The 19,741-nt window shown below is 37.7% G+C and overlaps 2 protein-coding genes across 2 annotated transcripts in view; both read left to right on the forward strand.

Moving 5' to 3' along the window:
- The window catches only part of LOC140926152 (uncharacterized), a 31,439-nt gene extending 27,179 nt beyond the window's left edge, over window positions 1-4,260 (forward strand). The window contains exon 5 of the mRNA XM_073375939.1: window positions 3,985-4,260. Within this exon, the coding sequence (XP_073232040.1) occupies window positions 3,985-4,260 (276 nt within the window). The remainder of the gene's footprint in view (window positions 1-3,984) is intronic.
- A 2,271-nt stretch (window positions 4,261-6,531) lies between these two features.
- The window catches only part of LOC140926153 (uncharacterized), a 43,971-nt gene continuing 30,761 nt past the window's right edge, over window positions 6,532-19,741 (forward strand). The window contains exons 1-2 of the mRNA XM_073375941.1: window positions 6,532-6,591; window positions 7,351-7,584. Coding sequence (XP_073232042.1) covers window positions 6,532-6,591; window positions 7,351-7,584 — 294 coding nt within the window. The remainder of the gene's footprint in view (window positions 6,592-7,350; window positions 7,585-19,741) is intronic.

The raw sequence follows: 19,741 nt of genomic DNA on the forward strand, positions 1-19,741 counted from the left end.
CTGTGCGGGCTATAGCGTGAGATCATTCTTTGCAAAGTCGTTTTCTCTCAATAACAATTTTTTAGTGAATTAATAGTTTTCTGGCCCCCTAATATGGATTTTACAATCATTTTTGAGTACATTTTTTCTCAGTTTCAGGATAAAAACATAAGCTTAACCGTGAGGAAAAATATACTCACGTAAACATTGACGCGTACTGCTTTGAGCGCGCCCTACAATAATAAAATTTTAAGTTAACTAATGCATTGATCGCTTTGATAATGTCATAAAACAATTAGTTCATGCTGCAGCTGTGCGTATGTCGAGATGTTGAGCACTTAGGAAGTTTGGAGAGCACGAAAGAGGCTAGAGTTGCACTCGGCTGCGCCTCGTGCAACTCTTACGCCTCTTTCGTGCTCTCCAAACTTCCCGCGTGCTCAATATCTCGACATACACACGCTGACGCATGAACTAATTGTTAATTAGTACCTCAATACCGATATTGAAAAAAGTACAGTGTTTGTATAGGGTAAGTGAAGATCCTAAAATTTCTTGGGAATACTAAAGAAAAGTCAATGAAACTTAATCTGCAATTAGTTTAGTTTAAAGTGCTACCAGGGGAAGCTTCATATTTGGTTACTATACCTGAAGTAGTCCTATTTCTTCGAACCTTGTGTACTTATTTACTGTTGGAGAGAAAGGTTTTGGAAAGGAAGCGCTGAGATTTCATCGCTTGTAGCCTACCTTTTATATTTTATTTTAGTATATACACACTCAGTGATCTTGGTGGTTTAAGAAATCTGATTGGTTCGCTATCTCGGACTATTCAACAATATTCACCTCCTAGCGAGTGGATAATGTGTGAGCTCGATGTTTTTCCAATTTTTTTAGAGAACGATCTTTTAAAAGTCGACAAAATCCTAGACTTGACTTTTTTTAGGCAAGAAAAGACTTCGAAGGATTCAAAACAACGTTTTTCCATTTACTGTAACTGAGTTTTGTGGTCGATGGATTGTTTACAACTCCCATTTATTCGGGCAGAAGAGGCCGTTTAGTGAACTCAGCGTTTCCTAACAAGAGCTGAATTTGGCCCAAAAATCGAAGTTCGTTTATAACAAAAAAATTTGAAAGCAAATGTTTGCAGAAATTCTTCGTTTCCAGTAAATAAGATAAAGAATGCTACATGAAGACGACGTCTGACCTCGAGCAACCGAGCCGCCATTTTGTCAGCACTTCATGCGAAGAACGACACAACAAACGTTTTCGGCTATAAACTTGGCGAGTCAACAGAAAACAACAAAGCTCTTCTTTTCTTCTCGGGTAAGGAAACAATTCAAACTTTTAACGGTTCCATTAAAGCCATTACGCTGTTGTTTGCGAAGTGATAAGCTTGTGAAAATTCTACAAAGATCTTTTTTTTTAACTTTGGCGTGATTTGATCTGTCAATCAAATCATACTTTTTAATGGTTTCCTCTCTGATTTTGTTGAGATCACTTTGTGTGTATTTTCTGAAACAATTATTCTTTGAAATCGAGGTGCATGGTGGCTTTAGGAATATATACCTCGCCGCTTTTTGCGGCTCGGTAATTAATGAGCAACTATTCACCTCGATTTCAAAGAATAATTGTTAATTATTATTCATTCAAAATATTTCCCCAATTCTAATTGGCTAAAAGCACACGCATAATTCGCCATAACCAGTTACTGATGACCAAATTTGGAAGAATTTTGTGTTTAACGAGGAAATGACGTCAAAAATGCAGCTCGCTACAGGTTAAGGCACCGTTACCGAGAAGACCTGGGGACGAGGTTGAGTTGTTTTGGTTGTGAAAAAAAAATGGTGGACATTTCACTCGTTTCAAGAGTAAGAACTACAGCTGGAACTAGGCGAAATAATAGCTAAAAACATGGTAAAAACAGCAAGAAGACAACTCGGAGGGCGATATCTGCTATTTGGAGAATATTTGCGGAGCTGGACAAACCTAAACGTACACTATCGAAGATGAGCTTAACATCGATGCAAGAAAGCGTGTTTTTTAGCTATGTTTTTAAACTAGGAATTATTTTGAATGAATAATAACGCAATTAATGAATTCGGCTTTCGTAGGATATGAAGAATTAAGCAGATCTCGGAGGATGTTCCACCTCGGCCAATAACACCCTCCTCGATCTGCTTAATTTTTCATATCCTACGAAAGCCGAATTCATTAATTGCTAAAAATATGGAAGGAGAATTTGAGTTGAATTTGAATTTGAATTCACGTAACTTCCTTTTTAGCAGTAGCAACCACAACAAATAATTGCAGAGTAAGTTTCACTTTAATTTAGTTTTTTGTTATATTTCCTACAAATTTTAAGATCGTAACAGTACTTGATAGCAACAGTGTAATTTCACAGCATGCGTACTGTGCGCTATCACAAAGCCTGGGTTAACTGTGCTCATCCGTGAAAAATGGTCTGGTTTACTTTTTTGGCTGGTTTACAGGGTATCCCTAAAGTTCGTTCCTCTACTTTATAAGTCTGTATTGCAGTACGATTAGACTTGATACGCAAATAGTTTTTCCAAAAGTTGTGTCTTTCAATGTTTTTAATAATTCACACTTGCTGTGCCATCTTTTGACTCGACTATTTGATTTGTGTACTTTCACACGAATGGTGAGTAAATTTTCCCGCCATACTTTTTTGTATTTTGCAGCCCGAATTGCTCGAACTCCTATCTTGTTTTTGTAAATATCACGAAAGATAAGCCTTCTCAACAAAAAACACTCAGCTACGTGAGGGCATAAGCATGTATACATCGATCTACTGGCTTATCAAATTTGTAAAGAAGTACAGAAACCTCACTGTGGAAAGGGGCCGAATTGAATATTATCTTTTCTTGGATCAATGCCCAAAATAAAAAATTATATATTTGGGGGCTCGAAGTGGCTCCTGCTTACCAGGTGATAAAAATGCTTAAAATGAATCATCTGGGGCTTTTCACGCCACATGACTTACTCCACTCAATGCTACAACTGCTACAGAGTGTGATAAAAGAAAAATACAAAGGAGCCATGCCAGTTACTGAACTTTTGAAGACATATACTCAATAGAGCAATAAACATCTTTTAGAAATTTCATGTCAAAATAATCAAAAAGTTTTAGCTCATGAAATTAGAGGAACAAACTTTTGAGACACCCTGTACTTTTGTCGGATGTAAATAATGAATCGAGTATTATGGCATGGTTTTGGCTAAAATGCACAGGAACACGAAATATAACACTAGTAGGTCAACTTTACCTCAGCCAACCCTGGAGGACAAATTGGCGTGGTCGTTTGTTTTTTGGCCGATTTAGCGATCAAGTAAAAATGAAAGCGACATGGGAAACGTTATCCCACAGGCGTTCCCTCATCTCTACATTTCCTTCTTTTTCTTCGTTTTTTTTTTTGTTCTTTTTTTTTTTTAGTCTACTATCTGAACGCCTGAGACAGGTTACACCACTGCACGAATCACGACAGTTATTTAAGTAATCACATTCCTCTTGTTTGAAGAAAGGAATAACTTTAGAACACTTCCAATCAACATAGAAAACAACAGAGACAATACAGCAATGAAAGATGGTTATTTTTTTGCATATTTCTTTGTTGGGTTTTATAAAGGGGAGAGGAGGCACCGGCGAAGGGTCTTAGGTTTCCGTTTCTCTACATGTATGTTCTATGACAGTGCGTAGAATTCCATTTGCTCCACTCCTGAGTTAGTGGGCGAAAAGACGTTTTGAAAAGTATATCCCACAAGCGTATCCTCCTCTCTCCCTCCCTCTCCTTCTCTCCATCATCAGGTTTTTTGTTCACTCTACTATCTGAACGACTGAAACAGGCTACAGTAACTCTAAATACTGCGCGAAGTGGTTGTATCGTGTACATTAAACTAGTTGTAGTTGTAAAGTGACTTTAGGAAACATCAAATTAAGATTTTAACGTTGCCTTTAAGAAGCATTTAAAATGAGAGTCCAATTTTGCTTAGGTCGTTGATTCTCCCGATCAGCCGAGGGACGACCCAGGCGACTTTCCTCCAGAGAATGCTTCCTTCAGTGACTCCCTAAATCAACAGCAGAATGAGAACGTCAGTGAAACACAAGGAGAGCATCGACAAGAGGCTAATGCAACTGACGCAGCCTCTGAGCAGTTTGAAGAATCCTCGTCTTCTGGGCGGACTTCGGAGACTCACTTTCATTCTACATATACGCAAGGAAATCGGGTAAGGCAGACTCTTACAGAAGATGATATAATAAGCATTTGAAGACCATGAGATAAAATAAGACATTTTGCGCTCATTTGAGCCTCAATACAAAACGTTTTTCACTTTCCACCAATCTTGTTTCAAGTATCACTTCCTTTTACATGACAGACTATCGTTTTTCTGTGCACTTTTAAACCTGCGTAGCAGGTACTTGGAAGTCATACGGGAGCAAGAAAGAACGGGGTCACGAGGAAAGAGGGAGCTCCGTCTCCCCTCGCGTGTCTCCGTCACGTGCCACGTTCGTTTGTCGCACCCACATTACTTCCAATTGTCTGCTATGCAGACTACTGTGCACATTTTTTTTTTTTTTTTTCATGTCGACCTTAAAACTAAAGGCTCTCTGGAAAGTACTTTCCTAAATAATAAGATGGTTCAGGGCTAAACAGTGACAAGAAGAGTGAAATGTACCATATAATACATCTAAATTTGAAAGCACTGTGGTAACTAAACCTGTCTTGGAAATCTGCCCAGAAAGAGCTGGCTCCAGTACATTCTATAAACAAGTGCCAAATAGTATGGATATAGAAAGGGCGAAGTGGGCACTTTCTTCAGTTTATATAATAAGCTATTAGTGCCTAGAATACCATGAATAATCTTGTACTTTAACCTTAATAATTTAAATTTCCTTAGTGACATTAAGTGTAAAAGGTAAATCCTACCGAGGTTGTTCTTTTATATTCCATACTCTATTAGTTTCTATTCTGCAGTGGTCGTCGGAGGCAACGTTTCTAGAAATATTAGCTTTTTGTATACAGCTTTGCATTTAAGCTCATCAGTAATTGGGTCACAGAGCACACTTTGAGGAAGCTTGTTAGAAAGTAGCAGCTTTCTCCAGGAGGGCGGAATGGGTGAAAGGATACTGTAGCAATGTAGGAAATTGAAATTTTGTTCAAATTTTTCGGAAAGCGAATTAAACGACAGAAGCAAGATCTTTCTTTTAACAAAATGAAGTCTCCAATGGAAATAATTTCAGCTTGATGCCACCATGGAAAATAAATTGACTTTTTTGTCAACAATTATCTCCTATTGTTCCAGATGACCACTTTGCTGTTACGTAGGAGAGTTTGCAGTAATTTTTGCCAATAGGAAATAACATGCTTATAAAATCTAGGGACGCGTTCACTTAGGCAAAGAACCTTATAGTCATAATTTCACTAGAATAGAAAGATGCCACCCATATTCTCAAGGAGAGAGGCTGTACGATATACAGGCAACTCTCTCTCTTAAGGAGGCACCGTAGAGTAAATTGGCCGTGCGCAGCCTGAGCACTAGTATGGCGCGAGTTTAAAATCCGCGCGACGTTCGAGCATAAATAAAACAAACATGGCCTCTCAGTTTCGAAATATTCCCCCAAAAAACTTTATTGACTTTCTGTTGAAGCTCATTCTTCAAAACGTTTGGTTAGTGTAGGTCAAACATTTATGAGAGGAGACAATGTTACACCGGTGACAGGTCACTATCGATCTCCATAAGAGTAAATTGTATGTATAAACGAAGCGGAAATTTTCTAAAGACATCAATTCTTTCGCTTCAAAAGTAGACAAACGTACAATACTCGAAGTAAATGGTAAATAGAAACTTTACAAAGAAACCAAAGAAGTAAAGTACAATAATCCTGAAGAAAGCAATGTTTCTGTTTCTAGCCTTTGGTTCATGGTCAGTGGAAAGATCAGAAAGATCGAGCCAAGTCCCGAACAAACACTGTAGAATGTCTTCACCGGCGGAGCTGAGCTCCTCGGTCACTTTATTTCTCTTACATTTGATTTGATTTAAGAAATTCTAGAAGTGGCCTTAAGGCAAGATTACAGACAGTGTAATTTTTTTTGTTTTGCCTACTCTATCACATTGTTAAAAAACTTACCGGTATCACAAAAATGGTTTCTAACTTAACCTGCATCCTGATCGAAGGAACCTTTCCATCAACGAACCAGCATCCTTATGCTTTTTCTTGTTTTAAAATTCCTTCAACGCACAACATGCACTAGAAAATGTTTTGGCACAACGAAAAATAACTTTTGAGTCACAGATGGACCCTTGACGAAGAAAATAGTTGTCCGTCGAGAACTACGGTCTTGTACGTGCAGCTGACGACGACTTTTACAGCAGACTTTTAGAGAAAAACTTCGCCGTCAAAATTATCCCTAAAGAAGAACAAAGTTGAGAGAGAATCCGGAAGTGGGCTGACAGTTAAGATCTGCAAACAGTCGGTACAGCAGATTAGGAAATGAAGGGCTTACTGCGATCCTTGCACAACCACCGCTTTCATCTCCGATGATCGGACCCATCCGCACAAGTGACTGCCACGGCTCGAATTTTGGCTACAATGGTCAAGTACTTCGAAATAAAACATCCAGTGTTAGGTATAAAATTGAACCCGCTATCTCTCCTTTTTCAACTGGCGAGATATCACCGTGATAATACTAATAAACGGCTTTAAGAATGGCTTTCGTACTTTTCTAAGAAACCACATGTTTTCAGTAGCTATGTGCTCTCTCTCTCTCATGTAACGTCCGGTAGTTCACTCACGAAATAAGTGAGTGGGGATCGTTTCTATTTTTCATTTATTAAGCAAAGCCTCAAATGAGGCTGACAGCAGCCCAGAAGCATCAGAATGATTTTCATTGATAGAACTTTAGTAAACTGATTTTTCTGATGAGTTAATGCAACAACTGGACTGGACATTTAAATTACAATCTGTAAACCATCTGTCATCGAGAATTCGTGCGCTCTTTCCGACTGGAATTCGTTTTGGAATCAACTAAAAAACGAACAATGGCAAAACGGTAATTATAATTGCCAAATCAAATCAAATATTTCATATTTTGTGAGCATTTTTTAAGCCCTTAAACGTCCTTCCTGGTTAACCAATTCCAGGCCAGGGAACAAAGGAAATTGCATTTTAAAGACTCAATTTTAAAAAATTTACCGCGATGCAATTCCGTCAGCTGAACCTCTGCATCCGGTACTTTCAGTTGCTACTGAAAACCCTGAACTTTAAGAAAAGAGGTCTAAAGTGTCGTCCACACCAGATTAAGATTTATACGTTGCCTCTGAAAAGCATTTTTAACATGAGGGTCAAATTTTGCTTAGGGCGTTGATTCTCCCGATCAGCCGAGGGACGACCAAGGAGACCTTCCTCGGGAGAATGCTTCATACAATGACGCCCTAAATCAACAGCAGAATAAGTACGTCAGCGAAACACAAGGAGAGCATCGACCAGAGGCTAATTCAACTGAGGTTGCTTCTAAGCAGTCTGAAGAATCTTCGTCTTCTGGGAGGACTTCGGAGACTCACTTTCATTCTACAGATACGCAAGAAGATCGGGTAAGGCAGACTCTTAAAGAAGATGATATAGTAAGCATTTGAAGAGCATGGCATAAAGAGAGACATTTTATTTTATTTTATTTGAGCCTCGATACAAAATTCTATCCACATTCCACTACCCTTTTTTCAAGTATCACTTCCTTTGACATGATAGGCTATCGTTTTTTTGTGCACTTAACTTGCGTAGCCGGCGCTTGGAAGTCATACGGGCGCACGGGGAAAGAGGGAGCTCCCTCTCCCCTCGCGTGTCTCCGTCTCTTGCCACTTTCTTTTGTCGTACCCACATTACTTCCAAGTGTCTGCTACGCACTCTAGGGTGCACTTTTTTTCATGTCGTTCTTTAAACTAAAAGCTGTCTGGTATTTGGAGACATGCACTGTGCAAGTTGTGCTAAAATGTAAATGTTTGGACTAACCAGTACAAGCAGGCGCCGCTGAAAGACATCTAATCCAGGCATGAAAAAATTGTATAGGTAATGTTTGTGCACAACAACAGGTTAAAAAGAAGAAGAAGTCGAAGTCGAAGATGCTTCTTTTTTTTACAATGATACTGCTCGAATTTAAAACCACTAATTTAAACCCCATGGAACCGAAGGCAACCTCAGGCAGATTAGAGGGTTGCTCACCTGTGGGGGATCGCAGCAATAGAGTACACCCGCATATAAAATTGTGCGTGCTCACACAAACTACATGAAATGAGAGAATAAAAGAATGAAAGTAACATAACATTCGGCGGCACCACTGAACCATTTAGTGCTATTCTCATCTCCAGTGGTGTATTAGTATAGGTAATAACGTGATTTTTCTCGTGCAATTTGGAATAAATAAGCACGAGTAAATTTTTCAAAGACTAACAACAATTTTGTGGTCTTTATGTTAAGAAAACTCGCTTTATAATAATCAGCAAAAGTAAACGTTTTGGTCAGAATTTTTTTTTTCCGGGAAACGATAGTATCTGAAGAACATCTTTTGTCGTCACCTTTGTGGCAAAACTCTCTGATAGGAATTCAGAATAAGCCTTTTTTTAAAAAAAGACTGGCTTCTTAAGGGTATTACGCAAGTTAAACATGTAATCGATGAATCCTCCAATTTCTTTTCCCTTGCTGCTTTTCAGATTAAATATAACTTGCAAGTTCGACCTCTAACCTTCTTTGGATTAATCTCAGCAGTCAATCGTCTACGAAGACAAAACACCAAAACCCAATCTAAGTATGAAAATCCCTTTTCAAAATCTCTCGTGAGTCAAAGGCCATCTAAATTTATCTACCAAGAAATTGTGTCAAAAAACTGTGAAAGGCCAATTTCATGTCAAGAAAAGTGGCGCAAAGACATCAATCTTCCACCAAAGGAAATTATTAATTGGAAAGTCGCTTATCAAACATCCTTTCAATGCACAATTGAAGAGCAGTAAACTTATCACTTCCAACTTCAACTTGTTACATCGCCGGTTACCAACTAACTGTTGCTTAAAAAAAAAGTCGGACTTAGAGAAGACGATAAGTGCACTTTTTGTAATATTAAAGGAAACAGAAAACTTGATACACTTATTTTGGAGATGCGAAAAAAACAAAAAATTTTTGGGATAGTCTTTTTAAGTGGATGCAGTCTTGCCAACTTTCTTTGGGTGAACATAATTATTTACACATAAATACGGCTTTGGGTCTGAGGCCAGATAGATCTAAACACAAACTCCAAATCAATTTTTGTTGCTTAATTGCCAAGCACTATATCTGGCTTCGTCGCTTAAAAGAACCCCCCCCCCCCCCGCTCCCCTCCCCCCCAATTTAAACAACTTTTTGCTTTATTTGAAACACATTTATCAAATAGAAAACAATGCCTCTACTGTCAAAAATAAATGGGAGCCCTTGTTGCCTTAACTAAGCCTTTTGACCTGAGTCTCCAAAACTTAATTAGATATAAATATCTTCTCTACATCTCTTTTTTGTTTTGTTTGGTTTCGACTGTGCCCTTTTACCCAAGGAAAAAAAAAAGAAACGAAAGAGTAGTGAAAGAAAAAGGAAAACACGGACAAGATGTGTTTACTTCGCTATTTGCTTTTAGCCTGTTGCTCTCCTCTTAATCGGTGCTTTGTTTGGTGTGTGTGTATTTTTTTTTATTTTTGGGGGGAGGGGGTTTGTTTTGTTTTGTTTTTTGTTGTTGTTGTTTTCTTTCTTTTGTCACTTTTTACTTGTATTTAATTTGCTGTTGTTGTTGTTGTTAAAATAAATAAATAAATAAAAAGTAAACGTTCAATCAGAATCATCCTCGTTAAAAAAAAGCTCTGCGTTTACAAGAACTGGGCTGCCGTTTTGAAATCTCAGGAGCTCGCTTTGAGCGGCTTATGATGAAAGACACTTGACAGTTGTTGAACGTTTTCATCATGGTCTGTTCCGTTGGATTCACGGAGAAAATCTGAGCTTGAAAACATGAAAATGATGGCGGAAATTGGTTTTCTTTCGACGCTGTCATCGATGGGCCGGCAATGTGTGTGGTACGGGCACATTCATGTTCACAGGAGCGGGTGGAGCCACAGTTGTTGTGATGTGGAAAACTGCCATTCGCTTTTTCTCAGCGCTGGGGTTTTCATAATTTCGTCTGGATATCGCACTAGAGAGTCGTCGTTGCTCTTTCTCGCCGGCTTCATCGTAATCTTCAAGGGATTGTACGATTCTGTGGCCTGTGACTTTCACAATATCTGAGCGTTCAACGTTTGCTTTCTTCAGCTTGCTGACTGTTGTCTTTCTTGCACTGTGATTCGTTAACTTTTTGTGACTTTCTTCAAGGCTAGTACCCGCCACAATTGTTTTCATCATGTTTCTAATGGTGTTTTCGCCCATTGGTTGAGTTTTGAGCCAGATGTTGTCATTCAGTCTTCGTTTTCTTTTGATACTGAGGTAGAATGGACCAGACGATCGCATGTTTAGTGGTCGTCGCTCGACAAACTGCTTGAGGAGAGCACCCGGACACCTTTCTCATACAACTGAGAACATAGGTGGCTGAAAATCTCTGTTCTTGCTCTGCACTCCGCCCTGTCTGGTCGTCGTTGGACCTTCAGTATTAAAACTGAATCTTCCATTTTCATTGCGTGGTGTTCTTGACGGCCGCGGAGACCAAAGAACTGCTTCAAAAGCCACCACATAGAAGAAATTAAATAAGCGCTTCTGGAGTTTTGGAACCAAATTTTTCTGCCCCCCACAGCACCTCTTCTTCTTCTTCTTCAGTCAAACATCTGGCTTTATTTGGACGTTTGCATATCGGATTGGCGAAGCTGTCGAGCTTTCCCCTCTAAAACTTGCTTGGAAGAGTTGAACTCCCTATCGAGTATGATGGAAAACTTGTATCCTTGCTCATTTAAAGGTCTACCAAGCGCAGCTATCATCATCCTTAACCTGTCTGGCTTGTAGTTGTCACCGTTTTTGTTTTTTACTTCAGAGTAGAATATTTCAAGTAGCTTGCTTAGTTTTTCTGGCTCGTTTTCCTCGATTTTGTTGACAATGTTTTTCTGTTTGCACCACGTATTCCATACATTCAGCTAGAAAGACGTACTCTTTACTGTGTTTGGGTTTTTGGAATAATTTGCTAACTCTTAAGTCGTTGTTTCACTTCAAAAACCAAATCTTTGTTTGCTGAAAACCCCGGCCATTTTCCTCCCCGTCTTATCTCAAATTTTCCGCCAATATGTTGCTATAGAAACAGCTCTAATCTGATTGGTTCTTGTTGGTTTCTTCTGTGTTTTCAGCCAATCAGAAACCATTTGTAATTTGCACTCGTGTTACAGAAGAACTGCACTCCTTTCTGAGCCGATCAGAATTGAGTAATTTTTTTTGTGTGTATTAGAACTTTTTTTTAACGAGGATGATTCTGATTGAACGTTTACTTTTTATTTATTTATTTATTTTAACAACAACAACAACAGAAAATTAAATACAAGTAAAAAGTGACAAAAGAAAGAAAACAACAACAACAACAAAAAACAAAACAAAACAAAACAAACCCCCTCCCCCCAAAAAACAAAAAAAACACACACACACCAAACAAAGCACCGATTTAGAGGAGAGCAACAGGCTAAAAGCAAATAGCGAAGTAAACACATCTTGTCCGTTTTTTCCTCTTTCTTTCACTACTCTTTCGTTTCGTTTCTTTTTTTTTCCTTGGGTAAAAGGGCACAGTCGAAACCAAACAAAACAAAAAAGAGATGTAGAGAAGATATTTATGGAGGAGCGCCGACGTCAATCTGTTTTTAAACTCGTTAAGAAATGCCTGCGAGGTCAATGTCCCCAGTATTTTAAACAATATTTTAAACGTAATAATACAATCCATGCGCGCGCTACTAGACAAAGCAACCTCTTACATCCGTCTGCTATGAGAACTTAAATTGCAAAAAGATCCTTCTATTATTATGGTTGCACTCGTTTTAACGAATTATCTTAATGATATTTCGTGTTTTACATCTTTTAATCTTTTAATTGAAAATAGTTTTCTATTTATATTATTACCTGTATTAGTGTAATGTTTATATGTTTTAGTGTGTTTTTGTGCGTTGTTGCTCAGGGCTCCCATTGGTAACAGACAGCTTTTTGCGTCTGAAGGGGCTACCCTGAGCGGTATAAATTAATAAAGGTTCTTCTTCTTCTTCTTCTATTATTAATATGTTCTTTGACGATAACACCCTGAAGTTTGCAGAATTTATCCAAGAGTAGACAGAAAAAGTTTTAAGTATTGGTAATCACATGATTCCGAGTGCAATTTGGAATAAATAAGCACGAGTAAATTTTCCAAAGACCAACAAAAGTGCACGAGCCCGTAGGGCGAGTGCACTTTGTGGTCTTTGTAAAATTTACAAGTGTTTATTTATTCCAAATTGCACGAGAAAAATCATGTGATTACTTATTAATAATATACACGTAAAACTCAACTACAACAACATATGTTAACAGCGCGCGTTTTTAGTTCATTCAACTGATTGGCTGAAACAGACTACTACCTTTGTCAAATTCAAACTTTTTCAAGACCAACGCTTTCAACATCATTCAGCTAAGAACTTGGAAATGTGCAAGGATTGATTTTACATGGTCACCAGCCTGTTAAAGATAACTCGGTTTACAATAATCAGCAAAAGTAAGTGTTTTTAAATTTATGCTCGATTATGAGAGCTCGGCGTTCACAAGGAGTATACTGCCGTTTTGAAATCAGAACGCTTCGAGCAGCCAAAGATGAAAGATACTTGCTGAGTTGTTTAACGACTGTTCATCATCGTCTATTCCTGAGACCCCATCATAGCTGTATGATTCATAGTATGATTCATGGAGAAATTTTTGAGATTTAAAACCCGAAAATGAAGGAGGCAATTTGTTTCCTTTCGACGCTGCCATCGATGGGTGAGTGGAGCCACAGTTGTTGTAATGTCGGAAACTGCCAGTATTGATATAATATTTGCTCTTTCTTAGCGCTGGGGTTTTCATTATTTCACTCGGATATTGCAAGAAAGAGTCATCATCGCTCTTCTTCGTCGGCTTCATCGTAGTCGTTGACGAATTTAAACCTCTGTGGCCTGTGACATTGGCGATATATTCCGAAGTTACAATCTTTGCTTTCTTCAGCTTGCTGACTGTAGTTTATCGTGCACTATGACTCGTAAACTTTTTTTCTCACTTTCTTTAAGGCTAGTACCAGCTACGGATAATTTCATTATGTTAGTTCTGATTTTTTCGCCCATTGGTTTAATTTGAACCAGATGTTTAAATTTTCGGTTTCCTTTGCTACTGAGGTAGAAAGAAACAGACCATCGCATGGATGTTTTAATAGAGGTCTTCGCACGACAACAGACACCTTTCTCCTCCAACAAATAACGTACGTGACTTGAAATCCCTGTTGTTATCATGGAAAACTTGTATCCTTGTTCGTTTAAATGCCTGGAAAGTGTAGCTGTCATGGCTTGCGTGTGGTTGCCACGGTTTTTGTTCTTTATTTTTTACTTCAGCGTAGTCTGTTATAAGTAGCTTATTTAGTTTCTCTGCCTCATTTTCCTCGATCTTTTTGACTGTATTTTTCTCTTAGCACCGAATTTTCAATAGACTTAGCCAGAAAGACGTACTTTTTACTGTGTTTGGGTTTTTGGAATATTTTTTTAACTTTTCTATTGTTGTTTTGCTTACAAAATATCGTTGTTTGCTGAAAATCGTAGCCATTTTCTTAAATTTGTTGTTAAAACAGCTCTAATCTGATTGGTTCTTGGTCGTTTCTTTTGTGTTTTCAGCCAATCAGAGACCATTTGTAATTTGCACTCGTGTTACAGAGGAACTGCACTCCTTTCTCAGCCAATCAGAATTGAGTAATTTTTTCGTGTATATTATTAATGTGCTAACGAATAATACGGGACTGACATGAATGTTGTTATCTGCGCGTGCCTTGTCGTGTTTAACCCATTTTTTAAATTCTTCTCGTTCTTTTCCGGGAATAAGTAGATCAGTTCCGTCTCAATGTGGACCTTATGACTCACTATAACATTTTTTGGCTCCACACTAGTCTTAAGTGTCCAGGGAACCTGCTTTGAGTGTGTTGGGGCAGTTAATGTACTTACTTGAAACTTGTAACTCTCAGATGTTTGCTTTGTCCGATGCTCGTGATTATTCATTTTCGAAAGTACCATATTGGGAACGAGAAGAAGAGATAACTGACCAATCAAACGTCGTAAACAACGTGACGTAGTCTTTCTTCAGGTTCCCGCGCCCGCTTAAAAGAATGGCCGACAAACGGGTGAAAAACTCCCGAAAGCCGAGAGAGCTTTCGAAAATTGAAACCACGAATCTTACCGAAACACTGAGCAGGATATTGTTGCCTTACTACCCGGGCCAAACGTAACATTATGAAAGCCTTTGACGTCCTCGCAACTTCTTGAAGTTGTCACTTCAAAAAATGATGCCTCGTTGACCCTCTGCACAGTAAACTTAAAATGCAAATAGGCTTTTAAAATTCGTATATTAAAAGTCTAGAATAAACAGTACAAAATATTTTCGAATAAAATTGATTAGCTGCGTATCGAAAAGTGTCCAAAACCTGAACCTGACATCTTCGCAAAAAGTGATGCGTGTAGTGAATGCGAGAAGCATTTAAGCTTAAATTCAGCTTGGATGTTGTAGTAACGATCGTGTTTTGAGCTAATTTTATGAATGAACAAACTCAAAACAATAGACAGAGAAGCCGTTTCTTGAAAATTTTCATTCAAAATCCAAAAAGTTAATCCCTTAAAGCAATTCGGAAAACACTATCTCGATCGTGGATCCGTTCTCGCAACTGAAATTAACTGAATGGCAAAATTCAGCACAAAATCCATCTCAAATCGGTGCACATTTTGTAATTTTTCTTTAACGCCGAAGAGAAAAATTTATAAAACGTCTATGAAACATTTAAAAATACATAAATTCCTTTTCAAAAACGTAATTGTCTTGGCCATAGAGTGCAAAATGTACCTGAAAATTCAGGAAAAACTTCACTGCCTTGGCTGCCTTAGTTAGTAAGAATGTCTTTTAGATTGAAGACCGTTTGACCTCGACAGACCTCGTAGAAAACATGGCTTCAAAGATTTTCAAGAACACTTGAATCAAGTGCTCACTTGAAACTATCTTAGATTCTAGTTTGCAGCTAACAATTGTCATGGGAGCACCTACTTAAGATTTGATTTAGCCTTGTTTCCATCCCGCAAAACCAGTTATTTCTAGAGTAGGCACCACAGGAAAATAATATCACGTGCTGTGTATTTATTGCGTTCGACGTTAGGAGAACGCTTCGTAATCTTTGGGGATCCTGTGGTCGATGGGATACCTGTGCATACCAGGCGTGAAGATTCGAGATTTTTGGTTACTTGGACGGGCGATGTTCAAAATCTGCGCCATTTTGAATAATTATTAAGCGCGCGCACGAATTTTAAGCCCAATAGCCGGCCAAAGAAATTGCGGGCTCACCTGGTGGACATGCGCACACAACTATTTTTATGCGCAAGCAACTATACCTCGTGCGAGTGCGCACGCAACTATACCTCGTGCGAGTGCAAGCTGCTCGTGCGTCCGTGTCGCCTCCGTGGATATCTTTGGATTATTCGGTAAGTTCATTTATTTTTCTCAAACTTCATGCGATGTTTCTTAAAAAGTTCATCGCTTCAACTTGTCAAAGCCTTACCAGGAAACTTTTTAGTACTCCAAGAGCATGTAGAAAGCCCGATGTCGGCGTTGTCCGAACTACAACAAACCGAAGACCTTCGCTGCTCTCCTGCTTTGAATTGATGTCCTCGAATTTGCCGAACAACAAAGCAAATCAACCGATAACTCTGACACAAAGTTGTCTCAAAGCAAATCTACCAAGCCATTGTGCTTTGACCCATAGCGGTCACAAATACAAACCAAACAAACCGAGTCATTGTACTCGGTGGCCATTGCGCCAAATGACCCGTTGTGGTCACAAAGCAAATAAACCGAGTCATTCTGCTCGATGGCCATTGCGCCAAATGAAAAGTGACAAAAGTCAAATGGTTACCGGGCTGATAAGTGGTGATTGTAGTTCACAAGATCATGATAAGGCTTTGACAAGTTATTCTTCTGAGAAAATTGAAAATCATAGTGTAACTATTTCTGAAAATGTTGAAGTTCGTAAGAAAAGAGTGAATTGTCAGAGGAAAAGGGACAGGGAACCATCTCGCGTTCCTGTTAAAATAATTCTAAAGGCACTAAGTAATACGAAGTCTAGGAATAGAATCAAGTCTTTTGTAAGACAACATCTTCCAGACAGTTCTTTTATCACTAATTTATGTAGAAATTACAACACCTGGAAATTCTGGTATACCAATGATCATTATTATAGTAAATTTGTTTTTTACATGAACATACAGAAAAGAAAATTTACAACAACAGATAACTATTCTACATGTAACTGTAGACAAACACATATCCGTGTGGCAGATTTAATGAATTCTGGTGGAAAAAGCTTTCCTCAAACTCATAATGATAATTCAAAATTAAATGGAGGTATGTCTCCTGAGAATGCTGTTAGTCATGATTTACCATGGGATTGTTTAACTGAAAGGCTTCGTCTCATAGGACTTATACCACATGATGTAGGTGGATTTGGAGATTGTTTCTTTAAATCAGTTTCGCACCAACTGTATAGGACTGCTGACTTGCATCTTGAAATTCGTATGGCTGGAATTGGCCATTTACAGAGTTACCCAGAATTGTATATTGAAAGCATTTCTAATGATCACTGGAATAACTATATTCAACAAATGTCAAAACAAGGCACATGGTGTGATAACATCATAATGCAAGCTGTGGCCAATGCATACAACTGTGTCATTCATATCACACTCACTCTCCTGTCAAAAAACAGGAAGGCTATATAGTTGATCCATCTGGTTACATAAAAGTTATTTTCTGGGGTGAGCATGTTGACAGCGTCACACCACAGTCCACCTATTTCTTCAACAACTTGAGAATGAAAGTATCTCAGAATCAAAGATACTTGAACACACCAAAACAAGATAATTTATACACCATCAAGGACGCTGAACCCTTCAAACAAACATTACCTGAAGTCAGTGACATCTCAACAACAACAGAAACCATTGGAGAAATACTAGGAATAAGCAGTGTCACCAAATACAACTGTTGTTGTTCATGTTCAAAAAAAGTTACAATCAAGGGAAAAATTGCAGTCTGCGATAACTGCAAAGTAACACAAAAGGCAACCAGCTGCAGTGTAAAGTGGACACTCAAGATCCATATCCAAAACTCCAAACAACCACTGCAGAAGCTTCAGCTACAGGTTTATCAAGAAGCAGTGCCAAAGTTGTTTTCAATTTGTCACTTAATTGCAAATGAAACAACAGAGGAGGAAATCACAGAGGCTGTCTTAAACCTAGACACAGTTAAAGTATGCTTTGACACGCAAACGCGAAAACTTGTGGACATTGAAAAAATTGCCATTTAACATGTTTTGTTGCATTTTCCTTTGTAACAAACCAATCTCTAGTAACTATTTAAGTTACTAATAATTCATGCTATGAGATACAAACACTAAAACTTTTAGATATCGCAAAAACTTTTATAGCACTTAATTTTTGAATTTCATATTAAACTTTCTTGAAACTATTCCATTTACTATTATTCATGTTACTGTTAGAAAAATTAGTCTCGCTCATTTAGTATCTAAACTACATTGTAAATGAGTAGATTCTCATGTTTTAATTATTGCATTTTACCTTGTGACTAATCGAGTTAGTATCATCCAGGGCCCAGTTGTTCAAAAGACGATTACTGCTAACCCACGATTAAAGCTTAATCAAAGATTTAATCTCTTTTGTTTAAAAAGATTTCAAAAGCTAATTATAAGCTGCACATGAAGTCAAATCGAAAAATAAAACTAAAGAGCAAGAATCCTTAAGAAAATCTCTTTTGGTTATTAATTTAACTGGAATAAAAATTGACGCTAACCCTGGGTTTGCTTAATCGCGCTTTGAACAACCCGGCCCTGGTTACTGTTAAGATAAGAAAAATAGTTAAACAATGCTATGACACACAAACACGAAATATTTAGACATGGAAAAAAATCTAAGTTTCATAGCATTTTGAACTTCATCACAGCTTCATGTTCCAGTTCTTGTTATAAAATTTAGTCTATCTCTTTCAGTTTTTCAAGATACTGAGTAGATTGACATGTTTTTTTACATTTTCTCTTGCAACTAACCAATCCCATGCAACTATTCAAGTTACTATTCATGTTACTATTAAAATTTTTTTGTTAAACTATGGTATGACATGCAAACACCAGAACTTTTAAACATTGCAAAAAGTTTCATAGCATTACCAACTTCATAACTTTCTTGAAACTATTCAATTTACTATTATTCATGTTACCGTTACAAAAATTAGTCTCACTCATTTAGTATTTGAACTACATTGTAAATGAGTAGATTGACATGTTTTAATTATTGCATTTTACCTTGTGACTAATCGAGTTAGTATCATCCAGGTTACTGTTAAGTTAAGAAAAATTGTTAAACAATGCTATGACACACAGACACGAAACGTTTAGACATGGAAAAATCTAATTTTCATAGCATTTTGAACTTCATCATAGCCTCATGTTGTTGTTATAAAATCTACTCTATCATTTTCAGTTTTTCAAGATACTGAGTAGACTAACATGTTTTGTTACATTTTCCCTTGCAACTAACCAATCCCTTGTAACTATTCAAGTTACTATCATTCATGTTACTGTTACAAAAGTTAGTCTCCCACAATCAGTATCTAAACTACATTGTAACTAAGTAGATAAACATCTTTGGTTACATATTTGGGTTTCACTATTAAAGTTGCTATTGTTCATGTTGCTCTTTAAATACTTCGTCTTTCTCATTTAATCTCTCAACTAATTTCCTCCTCTGTTTTTGTATGATTTTAGCTAAATTCATTGAACTTCGAACGCACTTATTAATCTTTGATTACTACTAGTAATAATTATTCTTTGATCATGAAATCGAGGTAAATATTCTTAAGCCCACTATTAACCGAAAATAATAATTGTTTTAGTTTATACGCGCGAGGTGATCTCAACAGAATTAGAGAGGAAACCGATAAGAAAAGACGGCTATTTTGTCCAAATCATGTCACAGGTACCCAGGCAGCACTGTGAAAGTATATTATTAGTACCTCAGTATCAATAGTAAAAAAATATGGTGATTGTATGGGGTTAAGGTCGTTAAGTTACGATCTTAAAATTTGATGGAAATACCAAAACTTACTTTGTAGTTAGTTCTATTTCCCTTGATGGTCACACGAATTTTCGTGAAACAGGATAACATTGTTTTTTTTTTTTTGTTATTATTACTGCACGGACATGGGATTTGCTTTGGCCATTTGCAATTGCATATTTGGCTAATGTGAATAATTGCTGTGTAGCAAATGTTTCTAATTAGAATGGTTTACTTTGGGCCGGTGACGTCCTGTAAGCCACCCAAGGAGACCAGGGTGGGTGTGATTTTGTACAGTATTCAGGCCTCATTTGCTTGGCCACGCGTTAGTGGAGATAAAAAAGGTTTCTGCGACAAGAAACAGTGAGCAACTGACATCACAATACCTCTAAGGGTGATGTCATCAAAAATGATGAGA

Source organism: Porites lutea, chromosome 2, assembly GCF_958299795.1.
Source record: "Porites lutea chromosome 2, jaPorLute2.1, whole genome shotgun sequence".
Classification (NCBI taxonomy): Eukaryota; Metazoa; Cnidaria; class Anthozoa; order Scleractinia; family Poritidae; genus Porites; species Porites lutea.